The sequence below is a fragment of the Anabrus simplex genome, chromosome 1 (assembly GCF_040414725.1).
Source record: "Anabrus simplex isolate iqAnaSimp1 chromosome 1, ASM4041472v1, whole genome shotgun sequence".
NCBI classification, from domain to species: domain Eukaryota; kingdom Metazoa; phylum Arthropoda; class Insecta; order Orthoptera; family Tettigoniidae; genus Anabrus; species Anabrus simplex.
Genome location: NC_090265.1, coordinates 1,176,619,925 through 1,176,639,634, shown reverse-complemented (window position 1 = coordinate 1,176,639,634; position 19,710 = coordinate 1,176,619,925). Strand labels below are relative to the sequence as shown.

General features: G+C 37.9%; 1 protein-coding gene across 1 annotated transcript in view; it reads left to right on the top strand.

Annotated features, from left to right (window-relative positions):
• The window catches only part of LOC136858163 (uncharacterized), a 159,135-nt gene that overhangs the window by 34,371 nt on the left and 105,054 nt on the right, over positions 1–19,710 (top strand). The window contains exons 4-6 of the mRNA XM_068225437.1: positions 11,179–11,299; positions 18,859–19,016; positions 19,104–19,379. Coding sequence (XP_068081538.1) covers positions 11,179–11,299; positions 18,859–19,016; positions 19,104–19,379 — 555 coding nt within the window. The remainder of the gene's footprint in view (positions 1–11,178; positions 11,300–18,858; positions 19,017–19,103; positions 19,380–19,710) is intronic.

Below are 19,710 nucleotides of genomic sequence, written 5' to 3'. Positions count from 1 at the left end.
TTTGATGACATATTGATAACTCCAGCATTAAACATCAATTGATGGCCCCAGACAACCCTGAGTAGAATGGGGTAGCTGAGTGGAAAAATCCACAGCCTAGTTGAAATGGCTCGGTGTCTACTGATCCAGTCTGGCCTCCCACCTTTGTTATGGGCGGAAGTGGTGTCAACTGTGAATTACATCAGGAATCGCTGCCCAACAGCTGCATTGGATGAAAATACCCCCTTCGAAGCATAGATGGGAGAAAAACCAGATGTTGGAAACTTTCAGGAATTTGGTTCATTGGTATACTGCTAAATCGAACCAAGAGCACAGGCATGTTTGATCCATGTGCGTGAAAGGACATGTTACTGAGCTTTGCTGTGGGTTCCAAGGCCTTCAGAATATGGAGTCCTGAGGAGCATCGAGTGGAGATTTCACATGACATACAGTTTTTGAAAGAACTTCCAAAGGTGGATAGTCGTCGTCATGAAGATTTCCACCCAGAGCAGATGACAGATATCATCTAGACTGTTGACGGAAGAGCAGATGAACATGTGTCGACAGTAGAAACATTTGACATTGTGGGGAACAGAGATTACTTTATCAACGTTCGAGTTCAACAAGGTGATATACAACCAAACTTGACAGATTCAGAGGACAAACTAGGTGGATCCACTTCCAGTTGAAGTTGCAACATCCATGAAGTGCAGGCCAGGTAGACCTAAGAAGATTCTCACACGAAAACCAGGCTGATCAAGGTAGCACCAGGTTACTGAAGAGGAAGTTGGAGATCATCCAGATGTCGCGTGCATAGTGGAAGTTCCCATTAAGTCTGCTATCTCTGGTCCCGATGAAGAAAAAAGAATGCAGGTGATGGTCGACGAGTTTTCCTCAATACTGAAGAATGATATGAGGGCAGATCAAATATAAATGGGGATGTTTTTAAAATTTATTATATCAACCAAAAAAAATACAAAGATAGAGATCACTTTCCTACATAGTGTCCTGCCTTCAATACACATTTTCTCCATTGGATTGATAAGTTTTTGATGCCGTCCTGATAGAATTAAGGGAAACTGAAAAAGGGGTGAATTTTTAAAATGAGAATATCTGCAAAACATCTCCTAACCTTAACATGTTACAGATGTAAAAATTGGTATTTTTAATATCTTTTGAAAATAAAGGTGGGGGTGGGGAAAAGAACTGAAAAGGGGATGGAATTATTTTTATTAGGATAGTGATATCTCAAAAACTGATGATATTACACAGGTGAAAATTGGTATTTGGAGTCTCCTTTAAAAATAAAGACTCACGTACCATCAGGGTCAGAAGAGAACAAGTATAGACCAGGGCAGGTTGAATAGGACAGCTGAAAATGAGGAGTTTGGCTCAAGTAAGGGGAAGAAATACCAGACTGAGCTAGGACTCTATGATTGCAAACACACACTCCCAAATTGTGAGATTCTTTTCATTTCCTCTTACAACAGGGTGGGGATACTGTGGATGCATTCTATGTTCCATTGTGTGAAACAGTATGAAATGGTTTGTCAAATGGTAATATGGATCTGTGTGAGAATGGAGATCAGCAGTTCAGTGTTTGGAGATCTATAGGTACTGTTGTGGCCACATAATTGGTAGTGAAGCCAATGTCGAAGATTGCACAGATTGATGATGTCACTAGTGTATATCTTTCAGCAGGTATATTAAAAAGGGAAAAAGAACTCAGAGCAGAAGAATGACATTTCATGTTGAGTGGAATTTGGTAAATATCCAAATATGATGGTGGAACACTTGGGAAAAGATGACCTTGTATGAGACAAGGCTGAGAGAATGTTAACGACTTATGTTAAAATAATGTTCATCTTGTAGAGTTCAGGATGTCAGATAGTGATGAAAAATAACAGACTTTTGGGCTTGAGATTTAAATGTACTGCCTGGAAAAATTTAGAGGTAAAAGAATGTGTTGGTTGTGCTAACCAAAGTTTTAAAGCCCTTCTGAGATAGATGTGAATCTTAATTTGTTTGGCTAAGTGACAAAGCTAAAAGGAAGGAGCCAAGCAAGCAAGCAAGCAAGCAAGCAAGCAAGCTAGCTAGCTTATAGTTTTATGTGATTATTGTTATCATGATCATTACTAGGGTACCTCCAGTTTAATATAGAATATGAACCACAGAAACAGGACATTCCATTTCAAAAATCTCTCATGCATTGGCTGGGATTTTAAACTGAAACCACCTTGGTGAGAAGCCAGTGACTATGCCATTTGGACATCAAGCCCCTGGAAAAGGACCTGTAGATAGAATATTAGCAGGAATTGTTGTAATGGAGGTGGTGTATTCTAAATTACAACAAAATATTTTAGTAAATATTGGAAAAAAGATTCTCTTTTTCAGAAACTTCTTTATGGCAAGATTTTGAATGAATCATTATTTATGAAAGAACTTATTTTATTCCAAATGACAAAAATATAAATTATGAGGCAATTTTCACAATGTCTGCAGTTGATATATATCGAATCCACATGAAATATTTTATTCTCACATTTTGTAAAATACAGAAAGCAGTTGCTAATATGTTAGGAAGGTCAACATTAGAAAAGGCCTTCAGTTGGCTATCACTGAGAGAATCAAACAAGAAGTGACCTTTATCAAGTTGAGCAACGTACTGAGAGATAACATTATCATCTTAACCCTGTCCTTCCACGAAATAAGACATTACTTATTATCTAAACAGTTTGGTCACAGTAAATAAGGGAATTCAAGATCTACTATGTGACAATTTTTCTTGTATTTATATTCTGTCCATTATTTTCTACAACCCAGAGGCTCAAAGGAAGAAGCTAGTACACAGCATATACTCACAAAGTTATTAAATGCTTTCTACAATTAGTGAAATAATAATAATTGTATGGGCTCAGCTACAAATTGCAGATATTTTAATTTGATATCATTTGGGCTGCCTGTCTGTCAATTTTGACATTACACTTTATTGTGGCCTTGCTGGGTGATCTATGACTACGTTTTAGATTCATTTTAGCAGGTAAACACCTAGTGAGTCACCAGTGACCCTTTACATACCAGCACTGTATAGCATGTAGCGTTCAATTGATGTTTTTCCCCATCAAGAATCTGACTAACTTTGCTAGTTTTGAACTTGTGATATTTGATTATATAGTGATTATATAGTCACATAGTAGTCCTTAGCTGAGTGGTCACCTTTGGTTCAGAGGGCTCCAGCTTTGATTCCTGGCCAGCCTGGAGATTTTAACTGCATATGGCTAATTCCTCTGTCTCCAGGACTGGGGGTTTGTGTTTGTATTAATACACATCTCTTCATCTACGTACAACACAAATCACCACAGAATCACACAGTCATAAATATATCCTTCCACATTTAGTTGATGTCAGGAAGGGAATCCAGCTGTAAAACTGGGACAAACCAATTTTTTTTTTAAATATTGACCCTAATAAATTGGGAAAAATTCCAGGAAGAATAATAATAATTCAATAACTATGCAAAATTAAATTCAGTATATATCTCTTAATCGCTTAAAACATTCAACTCAGTGAACAAAATAGAATTTAATAAGGTGCTATCAGTATTTAGTCACAATTGGTCTGCATTTAGGGCTGTTGCCCAGGTGGCAGATTCCCTATCAGTTGTTTACCCAGTCTTTTCATCAATGATTTCAAAGAAATTGGAAATTTATTGAACATCTTCCTTGGTAAATTATTCCAATCCCTAATTCCTCTTTCTATAAATAAATATTTGTCCCAGTTTTTCCTAGTGAGGATTGCATAAATTAATGGGGCATATGGAAGGAAGAAACTAGATTTGGCTGAGCCAGCAAAAGGGATGCCATCTAGATGTGTTAAGAGTTAATGATGTTCAGGTAAGGTGTGAGAGCGATGAAGAAATAGGAGTTCGTAAGGTGTTAACATGTTTAAAAGGGAATGGGCAGAGTGTGGGATGAGATTGCTCATTAGGAACTAGTGTTGGCTACTGAATGCATGATTCGAAGCAGTGTATCGATTCATTCAAGTGTCTGAGTGAATCGATTCACAGGAATAGCGAGCTCATGGCACACGATTCAGCTTACTCCCAGCAGACAGTGCTGAGTGGTGCACTCACTGGATGTTGACGGGGAGCCGAGCTTCCGCTGCAGTGAGACAGTGAATCATGGCACATCAAAAGAATCATGAACGAGCACGGCTTAGTGAGACACAAGAAACACATAGATCCTTATCAGCTCGCTGGACACTGGCGGAGAGCAGAACTTCCGCTGCAGTGAGACATACAGTGAGCCATGGCACACCAAAGGAATCGTAAACAAGCATGGCTCAGTGAGACACAAGAAACACATGGCTCCTTATCGGCACACTGGACACTAGCGGAGAGCCGAGCTTCTGCTGCAGCGAGACATACAGTGAGCCATTGTACAATGAAAGAATCGTATGCTATAATGGACTCTTGAGCTCAGCTCATTTGAAAATAATACTCATTTTCATTCACTGTCCTCTTCTTACAGGGGGTTTAAATAATAGATGGATTTATTTGCAGTGTTAAAAACATAATTCTGAAGTAGCTAGTAAGTAGGTGGGCTATTAGGTTATACTACTTATTAGTTTAATGAATCTTAGTATTATAACCTAGTTGACATTTGACAATTAAACTCGACTCTAGCTTGCCCTATGACTATGAGTCAAGCTCATGACCACTGAAAAGTACCTGTTTTATATTGGGAAGAGCGGCTCAGTATTCTCTCAGTTCATATGTCACATCGTTGCACAAGATTTCAATCATATGTGGACAGATGCAATAACTTAACCAACAGTATGTTGAATCAGAAAACTAGTGGGCTACTGTACATCTCGGGTAGCCTATACAAAATATGACGATTTTAAAAAATCCTCAGCTGATAGAAAAATGCATATTTTCAAAAATGACTGAGCGAGTTGTCGTGTGGTTAGTATCGTGTAGCTATGCGCTTGCATTCGGGGAATGGTGGGTTTGAATCCCACCATCGGCATCCGTTAAGATGGTTTTCTGTAGTTTCCCCATTTTCATACCAGGAAATGCTGGGACTGTACCTTAATACAGGCCATGGCTGCTACCTTCCTAATCCTAACCTTTCCCACCCTGCATCGCCGGAAACATTCGATGTATTAGCGTGACTAGCATTTTTTTCTAAGAAAGGAGTTCATAGTATGAAGACCAGATGGCAGCTGCGAGCACTGAATGCTGTTGCTGCTGTCTTACCAGCTCATACTACACAAATGCAGTAGGAGCGGTGACTAATATGCCGTGAATCGGATCACTGTATTGATTCAGTAACGTGAACAGAATTAAATGAATCGATTCAGTAAAATTAATCAAATGTCCCATCACTATTAGGAACAAGATAGCACCCAGTTTCTGTTAGGCATATAAATAAACCAATGATGTGGATGGATTTGACAGCTGTAGGATTTAAAGTTGATGACAATTAACAACTTAAGATTTGCAGATGACACGTTGCTGTTGACAGAAAGTCTAGAAGATGTGCAGTGACTGAGCAACTGAGTCAGGGAGGTGAGTAACCAGTGGGGCTTAACACTCAATGTGAGGAAGACACGTTTTATGATAGTATCTTGAATGCAGTACCAAGAGAGCTTGATGGTTAATGGAGAGACAGTAAAGGGAGTCACAACTAGAAACTGCAACATTGAGTGTTCTGAGGAAATAAAATCCATGGTTGGACAAGTAAGAAATGCATTCAATAAAATGAGGAGAGTGCTTTGCAGCAGAGACTTTAACGTACATCTAAAAATTAGACTTTTGAGATGTTTTGCCTTCTCTACCTTGTTCTGTGGGTTGAGACCAGGACCCTAGAGGAAAGGGAAATGGACAGATTAGAGGCATTTGAGCTATGAGTTTACAGAAGGATACTGCAATTGATCTGGAAAGATAAGGTGACAAATGATGAGGTAATGAGCTGAATTGGAAAGAGAAAGAAATTAATTACTGTCAAAACCAGAAAGCTGTAGTATCTTGGTCATGTGATGCAAGGAGAGAAATATCATCGACTGCAGCTAGTCATTCAAAGGGAAAAAAAAAAAGAAAAAAAAGAAGCTTTTCTTGGATTGATAATCTGAAAACTTAGTTCAACTGTCCCACGTCCCACTATTGAACTGTTTTGAACATCTAAAACAAGAATGTCTGTGATGTTAGCTGACCTTCTAACAGGGGATGGCACTTGAATAAGAAGAATTGGGATGAGAATTGTCTTACTGTATTCAGAATGTGAGAAAATAAATGAAGATGAAGTAGACAAGTTTTATGAAGCAATGAGTAATTTGTCACAGTCAGGGTCAATGACAATGACAAAAAGTGTTAATGGATAATTTGCAAGAAATGGAAATAAGACTGCAGGGTATGAGAAGGTATTGGGTAAATATGGAGAAGATATGGGAGGGAACATGAACAGGAAGTGTTTACTAGATTGTATGGGGTTAGCAGTTGCAAATTCTCCATAGTGTAATGGTTAGCACTTTTAGCTGCCATTCTCAGTAGCCTGAGTTTGATTGCAGTACTGCCAAAAATTTAAGAATGGAAGGAGTGCTGGTATATGGTTACATGCAGATCACCTCCCTTGGGGTGTGCCTGGAAAGAGCTGCACCACCTCAGGACAAGGACATGAGTTTACTTTACTTATTTGTGAATTTATTCTTCTAGCATAAGGCTATTCACTGCTACACATAGGAGGATAGAGGAACCTGATCTGTAACAGATTATATTATAACTGACTTTGAATTCAGAAAATCTATCAGGAATGTATGGGTATTTCAGGGAGTTTTTGATGATATAGACTATCTGAATCTGCTGTGAAGCATCACTAGGCCTAGAATGGTGAAAGTGAATTTTGTTTACAGACAGGTATGGGTACGATATCTCCAGGTTGAGGTAATCAGACAGTAGTATATGAATATGATTAATGAAAAGTTTCAAAGAATAGATAGTTAGCAGTTTCAGGATATAGAAAAGGAATCTGTAGCATATGGGGAAGCTGTATTAGAAACAGCAAGAGAATGCCTATGGGAAATATGGGAAAAAATGAACATTTCGTGGAATAAATTGGTCAGGGCATCTTGTAGGCATGTCAAGAATGGCTCAAAACAACAACTGATATAGACATGATAATCTTTTGGGATTTTGCTGTGCCAATGATACAAAAATTAGAATGGAAATTCTTTACTTTCTGCGAAGACTTTGCTCCACGTCTTCAGAAGAGAAACATGTCTGCCCAGAACTAAGACTTCTCTAACAATGATGGTTGGAACTTGAAAATCACTTAACCATTGATATATTGTAAATGATACTCACTTTCATTGCCAGATGGTTCATTTCCAAGTACAAAGTGATGAAGCCATCTGAACCATAAGTAAGATGTGTCATGTTCATATGTCTGTGTGTTGTAGAGTAGACAGCAAGGTCATCAGACTAATGAAAGACAATGAGGCAGGAGGAATATAATAGAAAAAGTAACGTCAAGTGCAATGAAGAAAAGATAAAATCAAATGAGTAGAATAGAGATGAAGATGAAAAGAAAAGTGAGTAAAAAATGTGTGCAGGCTCCAGAGAAGAGAGGAAAAGATGAAAATAGTAAAAATAAGTCAGAAGAGATGAGAGCAAAAAAGAAGAAATAATTTAGTAACACATGCACAAAGGTGAACCTTTAAGTAGTGTGGAAAGTATGACTTTGATTCAAAACAGAAACAGTGAAGGACAGGGAAGAGAACTACCTATATAAATTTTTAATGGCTCGCAACTAGATATTGCTTAATTGATAGCCAGTGTCTCTAAATCAACAGCATCCTTCATTTGAATTCATGATGGTGGTGGTGTCAGATAGGTGCCTTCCTTTCTAGTGAGGAAGAAACCAGATAGGTTCTTGGGGCACAGCATCTATTGTAAGCTACTGACACATCACCATCTCCATGAAGATTTTTACTACTATTGAGCAAAAAATAGGGTATTCTAATGATACTTACTATGAGGGCAAAACAAATTTGTGAGCCATTAATCCAGGATCAGATAGAGATACTCGAAAGTCACGTTCAAGGATAATAGTAACAATGATGTACAGATTTATAGAGTCTATTGACACAAATCACTATCTCCATGCAGATTATCACCACCATCCAGCCCAAAACCAGGGTATTCTCATGACACTCACTTGTAAATTAGATATTCCCATCTTGTCTAACTTCTTTGTACTAATTTCATCTTTCTTTACTCACTTTTCTTTTTATAATCTCTATTCTACTCCTTTGCCCTCATCTTTCTTGTGTTCCACTTGATTTTATATTTTTCTATCATCATCTATACTTGCAGCAAAGTGCGCATTGCTTTATTGTTATATGAATCAAGGAACACCAAAGAAATATCTGTCTAAACCAGGCAGAAAACTCAGCAATAGCTGAGCACACTATATTATTGGGTCATGATAGTGCATTCCAAGATGTTCGAGCTCCTACTCAGAAAAAATACTATAGGTCGAGGATCATATAGGAAGCCATGGAAAAATGTAAAAATCAAATAATTTCAATGGTGACACTGACTATCAGTTAAGCAATACATGGTTGCCAGTCATTAAAAATTTAAGTAGGTAGTTCTTCCAGCCAACCCCGTGGTGTAGGGGTAGCATGTCTGCTTCTTACCTGGAGGCTCCAAGTTAGATTAGAATTGAGAAGCTATCTGATAGTGAGATAGAGGCCGTGGTCTAGAAAGCCAAGAATAATGGCTGAAAGGATTCATCATGGTCACTTGCGTAGAGTTTCTAACTAACCCCATGGCACTACAGCCCTTGAAGGGGCTTGGCCTATCAAGCGACCGCTGCTCAGCTCGAAAGCCTGTCACTTTTTCTCTCTTTTGTCTTCGTATTTCTTTTATTGTATTCGATTTTATATTACTGTATTTACACAAAAATACCCGCATAATTTTTTTTAAATTTGAGGCATGAAATTGGGGTGCGGGTTTTATTTGTGTCAATGTAGGCATTTTCTTTTTAAAAATCAACCTTCCTAAAGTTAGGGTGTGGAGATTATTCAGTGGCAGGGATTATTCGCGTAAATACGGTATATTCCTCCTACCCTATTGTCTTTGATTAATCTGATGACTTTACCGTCTATTGCACAGTACACAAATGGATGAACATGAAGAATCTTACAAGTTCCAACCATCATTGTCAGAGAAGTATAAGTTGTGGACAGACGTGTTGCTCCTCTCAAGATGTAGATAAAAGTCTTTGTGAAATGTAAAGATTTTCTACTCTTAGTTCCCTTGACATGGCAAAAACAAAGGATTTTTGTATTTATTAATACAGATCATGAAAGCATTAATCTACAGTAAGTAAGAACTTTTAAGGATAGGGAATTTGATGTTGATGAAAGAAGAGCAAAATTAATTATTGCAGAATCAGAGAAGATATCTTGGTAAGATTTCAGTAATAACCTGGAAAGGCTTGGTCAAGTAACAGGAAAAACCTCTCTGGACTGGACTTTAATAATCTTAGGAACATAGGGAAAAGGGAAATTAATAGTGTCTTGGTTAAATCAGGGGAACTCATTGTAGATCCCAGGGTACCACTGGACAGATGGAAATAACATTTTGAAAATCTTCTCAAAGTAAAAGTAAATCTTTTTGTTGTAGTCCTGAACAACAGAGTTCATGCGGAGAAGAATGAAGGCAGTGAAATTATGCTTTTCACCATCTCTTCACATGGTTACAAGGGTATTTAGGGGTTATATTAAGGATGTAAAGGAGAGGAAATGTAAGTCTCTGGTAAGACCCCAATGAGAGTATATGGTTCTAGGGTATGGGATCCACACCAGGATTAGTTGATATGAGAACTGAAAAAGATCCAAAGGAAAGCACCATGACTTGTTCTGGAATTTCCAACAAAGGGTTAGTGTTACAAAAATGTTACAAACTTTGGGTTGGGAAGACTTGGGAGTAAGGAGATGAGATGCTCGACTAAATGGTATGTACTTATAAGAATTGCTCATTAATTTATTATTTATCCACCTATTCAATCCATTTGGGTTTTATATAATTAGGATCTTGTCCCCCTCCAATGTTTCTGGATGCTACTCAATGTTCTTTATCAGATTTTATTTCTGGGCCCCTATTGGTCATTATAAAATTAATTTCCGGAGAGAAGCGCTTCACTAGAACCAAGCTCTTCCAAGGCGTCTTTGAACGGTGACCACTGAAGGGAGAAGTTGCCTTTGCAGGTGACGGGTCTTCTTGGCCCCACCAACAGGTAAGCACTTAGTTGTTTTTCATTTTTGAGGTTATCTTCAAATGTAGTATTCCGTTTAATTTCTTTTGCTGGAGCTTACCCGTTCTTTCATCGAGTAGCATCCAGAAACATTGAAATTGATGCAATATTATGAAATCGGAAATATCCCATGCCAATCTGGCACGTCTACTACAGTATGTGTCAAAATTTTTACATTATACTTCAATTTTTCCCTCGACAATGAAACAATCTTAAAACCATATTAAAATCAAGTAATTCCAAACTTCACACACTGAAAATATAAATCAACAGAGAAAATATCAATAATTACCTGATATAAAATTCCCCACTCTTACAATTTTAAATAATCACTACAATTAGTGTGGAATTTCAGTAAGGTACCTTCTGATTGGATGAAAGTACTAATTGCACACATCTCTAAGCAAGGGAAAAGGAAGGAGAGTATGTATTCAGAACTGTGCTAAAAAAGTACATAGACATTTCTGGAAACCTAGGAACCTCAATAATCAAATCAGGATTGGAAGCATAGACAACAGGTTCATGAAGGAAATATGCCAAACGATAATGCTAAAGAGTACTTTCGACATGTTGGTTTGGTTCCATGGGAAGATTTGCTGAATACATATTATATGTTCTCAGTTCTCAGCATTTTTGGATGTCATTATTTTATGTTCTAATAAATGAGTCTAAAGAGACTATACAAACATTTTTATAACTACAAATTATCATGATTAATTATACTATGCCATACCACTTGAGCTGATAACCATTAAACTCTGCTTGACTCTGTGGAAGCAAAAGTCACCCGTTGTTCTTGAAGCCAATGTTGACTGAATGTTTATTTTAAATGCTCATAGCAACTGAATTCACTAATTATAAGGGAACATGTTTTCAGGTCAAGAATGTAATGCAACAACAACATTTATCAAAATAGCTGAACGAGTTCCACCACAGAGCAACCAAATCTTACTGTACAGTCGTCCTGGAAGTGCAGTCACTATTGAATGCGGGCAGCGGTAAGATTGGTTTGAAATATTTTTCAGTTTTGGCTTTAAAACTGTAACAATGTACAGAATAGTGAGAAAAGTGTAGAAAATATAAAAATATAACATAGTCATATACTGTATGGCATAAACTTGAAATACTTTCTTTTTTTGCTATTTGCTTTACATCGCACCGACACAGATATGTCTTATGGTGACGATGGGATAGGAAAGGTCTAGGAATTGGAAGAAAGCGGCCGTGGCCTTAATTAAGGTACAGCCCCGGCATTTGCCTGGTGTGAAAATGGGAAACCACAGAAAACCATCTCCAGGGCTGCCGACAGTTGGGCTCGAACCCACTATCTCCCAATTACTGGATACTGGTCGCACTTAAGTGACTGCAGCTATCGAGCTCGGTACTTGGAAATACTCATATTGGTCTATTGGTCATAAAGAGTACTGGGTTTAGATTCTTCTAGGACCTGCAGCTCAAATTCATCACCAAGATTCTTAGAAGTCAAATAGATAGGTGGGCAAAAAATCATACTGAGACTGCTATTGCAGGAGGCATTGAGATTAAGAGGCCAGAACAAATCTGTCTGCCCTAGTTGATAAGGTGAAAATTGTCATGGTGGAGATGATGTTCAGTTTTGATATGTTTAGTAGGACTTATTCTTTCATTATGGAAATATAGGTCATTGTCAGCTTCAAACTTTTTATTTATCAGTCTCCTATACTCCACACCCCTCAACTTTCAATAGAACTTAAAAACCTGAATTCTGAACCATACAGTTCAATTCTTTTCCTGTACTGCCTTAATTGTAAGTAGCCTATAGCATTCATTTTAATTTAAATTTTCCTCCACCTCTCTCGATTTCATATCAGTAGTAATTTTCCTTTACTAATTTCCACTAGCTACAGTCACATGTTGACTTTTGCTCCAGAGTCTGATATCATTAACTAAATGAAAGTCGTGATCTGTGGATCCTTCCAAGGGTGGATAGGATTTGTGTGAATGATATGCCTCCATTTGTTTCTGCCTTCGTAAACTTCTTCTCTAATTACATCTTCTGATGTCTTCTTCTCCTTTCCCTGTTAAATCTTCTTTAATTTGGTCCAACCACCTGTTTCTTGGGCGTTCAACTAGATGTTTTTCCAGGTACCAGCTTCTCTAAGTGCTTCCAGGTAATCTGCATATCCTGCATTTGCTTCACATGGCCAAACCATTTCAGCCATGCAGTTCTCAGTCTTTCCCTCTTTGTCACATTCACCTGCATTTCTATTCTGATATAATCATTCCTGAGTCTGCCTTTTCTTATTTCTGCATAGCTGATCTTATAGACTTAATTTCACATGCTTGTAATTTGCTAATGCCTTGTGTATTAAATACACAACTCTCCAAGCTGTACAGGAGTCTTGATTATGGTTGGGTTGGTTAGATTAAAGTTTCCATTCCATACCCGGACTGTCAAGCGAGAGAGATTTTATTTGGTGATGTGATTTGCAGAGAAGGTGGCTGTGGCCTAAGATAGGAACTGTCGAGGGATTCACCTTAGTATAGGAGATAGGAAAACCATTGAGAGCCATTCTCAGAACAGCTGGCTGTGGGGCCATGGCTGTTGAGCCACGGTAAAGCTGTAGCCACCAATAGGCCGAAGTCTACTCTGCCCAGTGGTATGTCATGATTGACAGAATGTATGATTTGAACATTGTCTGTTTTACTCTTAAAAAAACAACTGTGTCCTAGACTAGATTCTACACTTGATAGAAGAAGTTGGATTCTTCTTTGGACACTCTATAGTTACTTCTAGTTTAACATTCCCATTACTGAAGACAACACTTCTGTTGTGTGTGTCCTCCGCATCGCAAGCTCTGCGCCTACAAGCTCCGTAACCCACCGCAGCACCAAAGTTTCTAGCAGCTACGAGGTATCTTTACTGCGCCTGGCATGCTCACCGATGACGTCAGCCAGCGATATATAAGGAGCTTCTTTCCGAGCCTCTCCAGGACTACCCCAATGTTTGACTACCAGACCACACCGCAAGTCAGACACGGAGGCATTCCTTTTAAAAAACGTGTTTTGAACAGGTGGACAAATTGCTGGCCGCGAGGTCTCACCTCTGAACATTGCCTCATTATCCTGATCCCCGTTAGCCACGTCGAGCCCCGAGTATAGCATTCTGCTACTCCCTTTAGTCCTTACCAGTGCTCCAACGTCCACCTTAGCATTCTGCTATTTGAATAAATTAATGCAAGTTCCTTGCAAGTATAAACCTAGTACCGGCATTCTGCCTCTCTCTACAAGTTATGCTTGTAATTTCACAGAAGACTATCAGGACAATTTATTAGTGAAACAGACTATCTCCTCAAGATAGAACTAAGTGTATATAGAACTATCGTATTGTATAATTGTACATATGCAACAGCCATTCAATTTAAGATTGAATTTCAACATTAACTGCGTGCATTCAAACAAGTTTCAAGAAGAATTCAGTTTTATTTCTTATATATATTGTATCAAATCATTGAAACAATAAACTTTATGTTGTGTCACTGTATGCCAAGTTCTTTTTATACAACAACTTCCAAGGTGGTTAAAGTTTTTCACTCGTTCCCTGATGTGAGGTTGCACTGAGTGGATGTACTTGGAAATTAGTTGACATATTTATCTACTCATTTTCATAGCCACATCTTTTGTTTGCTCATGGTTAACTTACAGGGTTGTGCAAGAATCGATCTACCATTTTGTTGTTGAATACGAATGTAATTGTGAATACAATTTCAAACAAACATATAAACTACACTATAGAAAACTGTTCTAGCTCAGCACATAGTTAAGATGGTCAAAATTTCAGTTCCAACTTCATTCAAGCGAATTCTGATGTTAGTGATTACCCTATGGCATAAGTTTTTTCAAGCTTGAAGAACATGTCATTCTTCTTAAAACTGGTGTTCTCATATTGCTCTTAGTCTCTTCTCAATGATCTTTTCCATTGCTGTATCTTAAGGCAGTGTGACAGCAGATTAACACTCTCCACACAACTCATTTTTGTTGTGCTTGGTAGAAGGATACTAGAACTTTTTTGGGCTATATTCAGGTTTTTATTGATTTGTTTCATTGTGATTATCATGGAGATAAGGAAGATATCAGTCCTAATACTGAGTGAAACTAAATGGAAAGGTAAAGGGAAGAAAGAGTTGAGGAAAATCTCTTCACATTTCCCAGTCAAACTCAATACATTGATTGTTCCTATTCGTTAGCGAGTTTGTGACTTGAAATAAGCCTGGGTTCGTATAAGTAAAGGCAGCAAATTTTGCGATGTGGAACACCAAATAGTGCACTCCTTTTAAAGTAACGACAATCATGAACATTAAGTGCGGCCAGGCAAATGCTGGGGCTGTACCTTAATTAAGGCCATGGCCGCTTCCTTCCCATTCCTACCCCTTTCCTGTCCCAAGGTCGCCATAAGACCTGTCTGTGTCGGTGCAACGTAAACTAACTTGTAATAATAAATAAATAATACTAAAATAACTCGGCACTCAGTACGTTCTTCATACCAAAATAGCTGTTATACACAGCAACTTGCATAATTCATAGTCACTTACAAATGTACAAATTAATCATAATCATTTTAATTTCCCCTTGTCCAGCTCCTGCCAGGTCAGGATGCTGATGGTATACAATCACTCATTTTTTAGGCTATTGTTACAATGGAGTTGCCACTCCCAATATTATACTAATATTATACACAAATAATACATTTAGTGGTTGTAATATGATGTTACAGTTTTCTATCTCTGTATTCTTGTTCAAGTTTTTCTTTTTTTTGAACATTCTGTGGAATACACTCTTTGATTTGTCCCTATTTTTCAACATCCTTAATTTTCTTTGGTACATTTCAATCTTTCATAGCCTTTTCCACTCTTTCATTCCACCAACTAGTTTCCTTCTCCTTTACTTTTTCTCCACTTTTACCACAAACTTTTACTGCACAGTAAACTAATCAAAAAACCAAACCCCATGGCACTACAGCCCTTGAAGGGCCTTGGCCTACCAAGCGACTGCTGTTCAGCCCGAAGGCCTGCAGATTACAAGGTGTCGTCAGTACGACGAATCCTCTCGGCCATTATTCTTGGCTTTCTAGACCGAGGCCGCTATCTCACCATCAGATAGCTCCTCAATTCTAATCATGTAGGCTGAGTGGACCTTGAACCAGCCCTCAGGTCCAGGTAAAAATCCTTGGCCTGGTCGGGAATGAAACCCGGGACCTCCGGTAAGAAGCAGGCACACTACCCCTACACCACGGGGCCAGCACAGTTAACTAATATCATAGAGAAAATTGTTTGTATATGGAGGGTAATCTCAGGACCCACTCATATTTTTAGTCCCATCAAGGTCATCATCATTTATAGGTTTTCTGTATTTTATTACTAACTAGCAAATGTACTCGTGCTTCGCTATGGTACTCTAAATTGTATATGGGTTTCTGTGTAAATTTCTGTACACGCAGTGACTGATATTATATTAAATTGCATGTCTCTTAGTGTTATCCAAGAAACACCACTAGGAGGACCCCATACGTTGTTTGCAATGTAAAGTGCGCACTGGGAAGTTTTAATGAAAATGGCAGGCCACGTTTCCTACTGCAATTCGCAATCAAGTTTGGGAGTTTCTACTACAACAGCAGGTTCACTTGCCTACTGCCGTTGACAATGGTGATGTGGAGTTTTCATTATAAAGACAGGCCCCTTTCCTAATGCCAATCTGAATCAAGTTGGGGGTTTGGGGGTTTTGATTATGATCGAGAAATGTAGCTCTATCTAAAGCTAGAAATGAAGTGGATGTATTGGAAAAATGAAATATCTCGCACTAAATCATGATGATATGAGTTACAGATTTAAGAAAGCAGTAACAGAGGAGAAATTTAGGTGCAGGAATTCTTAGATAAGAAGATGACTTACAGTGTTATTACTTAAGCCTAAAGAGGCAAGGCAGAGGGAAGAAATTAAAGAAGAAAATGGAAGCAGAAGAGAAATATGGTAAAAATTATAGGAAATCCAAGAAAACACCTTACGTTGTGAAATAATAGGCCACACTCTGCATACTGTTGAAATATTAACCACCTCACTTTTTGAAGACAACTGTAACCTCCAACAGTATTCTGCAAATATCCTGCAGAATGGCAGCTTGACCCCCAGTCTATTCAGTGATTTTTAAATTATATGCATATTAAACCTTCCCCTGGATGAGTATACTCTAAATGTGAAGTTTGGTCGAGATCTATCTAGCCGTTTCTATGTGATGGTGGAACAGCCGGACAGACAGACAAACAGACAGATATGGAAACTAAAAACCTTTGATATGAACAACCACGAATTTTCAGGAATAATGATGAAAATGGCATTACGTTACTTCCCTGCTGGTAAGCAGCAAGAGACATTGCCACAGTAACCAGTAGGTTCGTTGTCGGTCATTCAATGCAGAGTCCGACTCGTTGGCTGAATGGTCAGCGTACTGGCCTTCGGTTCAGAGGGTCCCGGGTTCGATTCCCGGCCGGGTCGGGGATTTTAACCTTCATTGGTTAATTCCAATGGCCCGGGGGCTGGGTGTTTGTGCTGTCCCCAACATCCCTGCAACTCACACACCACACATAACACTATCCTCCACCACAATAACACGCAGTTACCTACACACGGCAGATGCCGCCCACCCTCAACGGAGGGTCTGCCTTACAAGGGCTGCACTCGGCTAGAAATAGCCACACGAAATTATTATTATTCAATGCAGAGCATGAACACCACACAAAATAGTAATTTTCTCTGTCATTTAAAGAGTAAGTGTAATTATGTACATAACAAAAGTTATTTAAGATGAAGAGAAGTTTCACACACAGTCTTCAGATTTTACAGAAAATCAATAGTATAAGAAAAAATTGAAAAAAAATAACCTGTTCTGGTTTTCATATAAACCCCCAGTCTATTCAGTGATTTTTAAATTATATGCATATCTAAACCTTCCCCTGGATGAGTACACTCTAAATATGAAGTTTGGTCAAGAACTATCTAGCCGTTTCTACGTGATGGCGGAACAGCCAGACAGACAAACAGACAGATACGAAAACTAAAAACCATTGATACGGTCTTGAGTTGACTTAAAACAGATAAATATCTGAAAAATTGACAAAATTACAGACAGCAGACCCCTACAACTTTATTTATATAGACTAGAAAATGTATATTAATCAGTATAAGGAGCAACAATATCAGATATCTTAACAGAACACATTTTATATCTGTTCTTTTTTGTCAATATCTTAACAGAACACATTTTATATCTGTTCTTTTTTGTCAATCCACATTTTACAATACATCACTCACTTCACTTGTCACTTGTCAAAGGAGTACAATGAACCCACAATGATCACATCCTCTTTCTGCATGGGAAGCCCCAGCTTGAGCTACACACTGAAATTCATAATCAGGATCAAGTTATTTGTTTCCGGAACCTATATTTTACAGTTATTAACTTACTTTGAATTCTGTTGTAGACAAGGTCACCACTCTTAATCTTCATGCTGGTACAGTCATGTAGTCCTATATATGGTTAGGAAAGACTTTAAAAATTACTTACTCAGTGTAAGCACACAGAACTTTGTATTCTGTTCAGAAGTATTAATTGTAAGTAGGTGTTCAAGAAGTTTTTCCATGGTTATTCTATGAAGACAATCTTGATTTAAGGGTTTCTTTTCATCTGAATCCTTGTGATTTTTGTTTTTATTCATTAACATTGTTAACACTATCATGAATCTCACTTCAGTTAAATAAGTTGCCTTGATTGTCATTTGTAAGCTTCTTCAAAAAGTTTCATTTTTATTGGTATCAGTGACATGCTGAAAAGAAAATCCCCATTACTGAAAACACTTCTAAAACAAGGAAAGAAATATCATGGTGCCTTAAGGGAAATGGAAGAATAGCGGTAAGTTAAGTTGAATGAAAATATAGTCCACCTTTTCTCAAAAACTACTGAACACATTTAGGTATAATTTTCAGGACTCATCAGTTCTATAAAAGGCCACTACAACAAATTCCATGCATACAAATCTGCAGGTTAAAGCTAGTTTTAAATAAGTTCCATACCTCATTTGCACTTTGTGTTCTATTTCTTGATACAAGGTTTTGAAATGCCTTCTTATTTTGTGGTTTAATTTCTACTGAAGGACCCTCTTACTTATATCTCCTACTACATTTGATTCCAATAACTCTGCATGAACTGTAACTTACTTCAAAGTCCTGTTTTATGTTTTTGTTGTTGCTGTTGAATGTCACACTAACACATACAAATTTTCAGTGATACTGGGGTGAATGGGAAGAAAATGTGGATTCACAGAAAACTATTTTAAGGGCATGTCATTGGTGGCTTTTGAATCCATCATCTCTCAAATACAGGACTACAAGCACATGATTGTACTGTGGTTTTATTATTAGACAAATGAGATAACATACAGATGTAGTTACATGGATATTTATTCTGTCAGTCCTGTATTTTTCAATTTAAAACTGGGTTTGCATATTAGATGATTTTATGTTGCCAGATGCCGTGCTTCAAGGGACTGCCCAGCATTTCTAGTCAACTATGAAAATTCATCATGTTTCCGTGTCATTTCAACACAAATGACACAATACGTGGGACCAGTGCGTCCCATTGACGTGGTCACATCTACAAATTATTTTGAAAGGAGTTGTTTAAAGGGTAAGTAACCACATGTAAACCACTTCTGTTATGTTTATAACACGATAAACAAATATTGCTCATAAATGATTTGCTTGATATTTATAGTGCCTGCCAACTGCACCAGCAAATTATGGGCTCTAGAACGAGCAGATGGCTTTGAAATGATCACAGCATTCCGTGCCATTTTCTCTAATATCTCTTCTGGTGAACAATGTGGTCAACTATGCCTTGTTGAGAGGCAGTTTATTTGTCGTTCAGCCCGATATAACAGTCGTACTGGCCAGTGTAAATTAAGTGCAGAAGATCGACGAACTCAACCAGACTCTTACAGAGGTACAGAGACCAGTATTCAGTACTGGGAAAACCAGTGTGCTGCCAGTGGTAAGTGTGAATGTTAATTCAAATACCCTTATTAATTGATATTGGTACTTTATGTTTGGAAAATAGGAATTGATTCTAAGAGATACATATATCAATTAGGCGAAAGACTAAGGCATCATACTTTAGAGCTTATTTCTAAGAGTTCTTTCAGGCCAGTTTTAACTATTTTTATGTCATACAAAAGCTCTAACTGAGAAGATAAAAGATCCCCACATTCTTGAAGTGGCAGGTTTCTTGATAAAGCCTACCGGAAAAGTGTAAAAATCTCTTAAATCCTTTAATGTTTAAGATACCTGATCCCATGACCCACAAACCTAGAGGAATTTTGTGT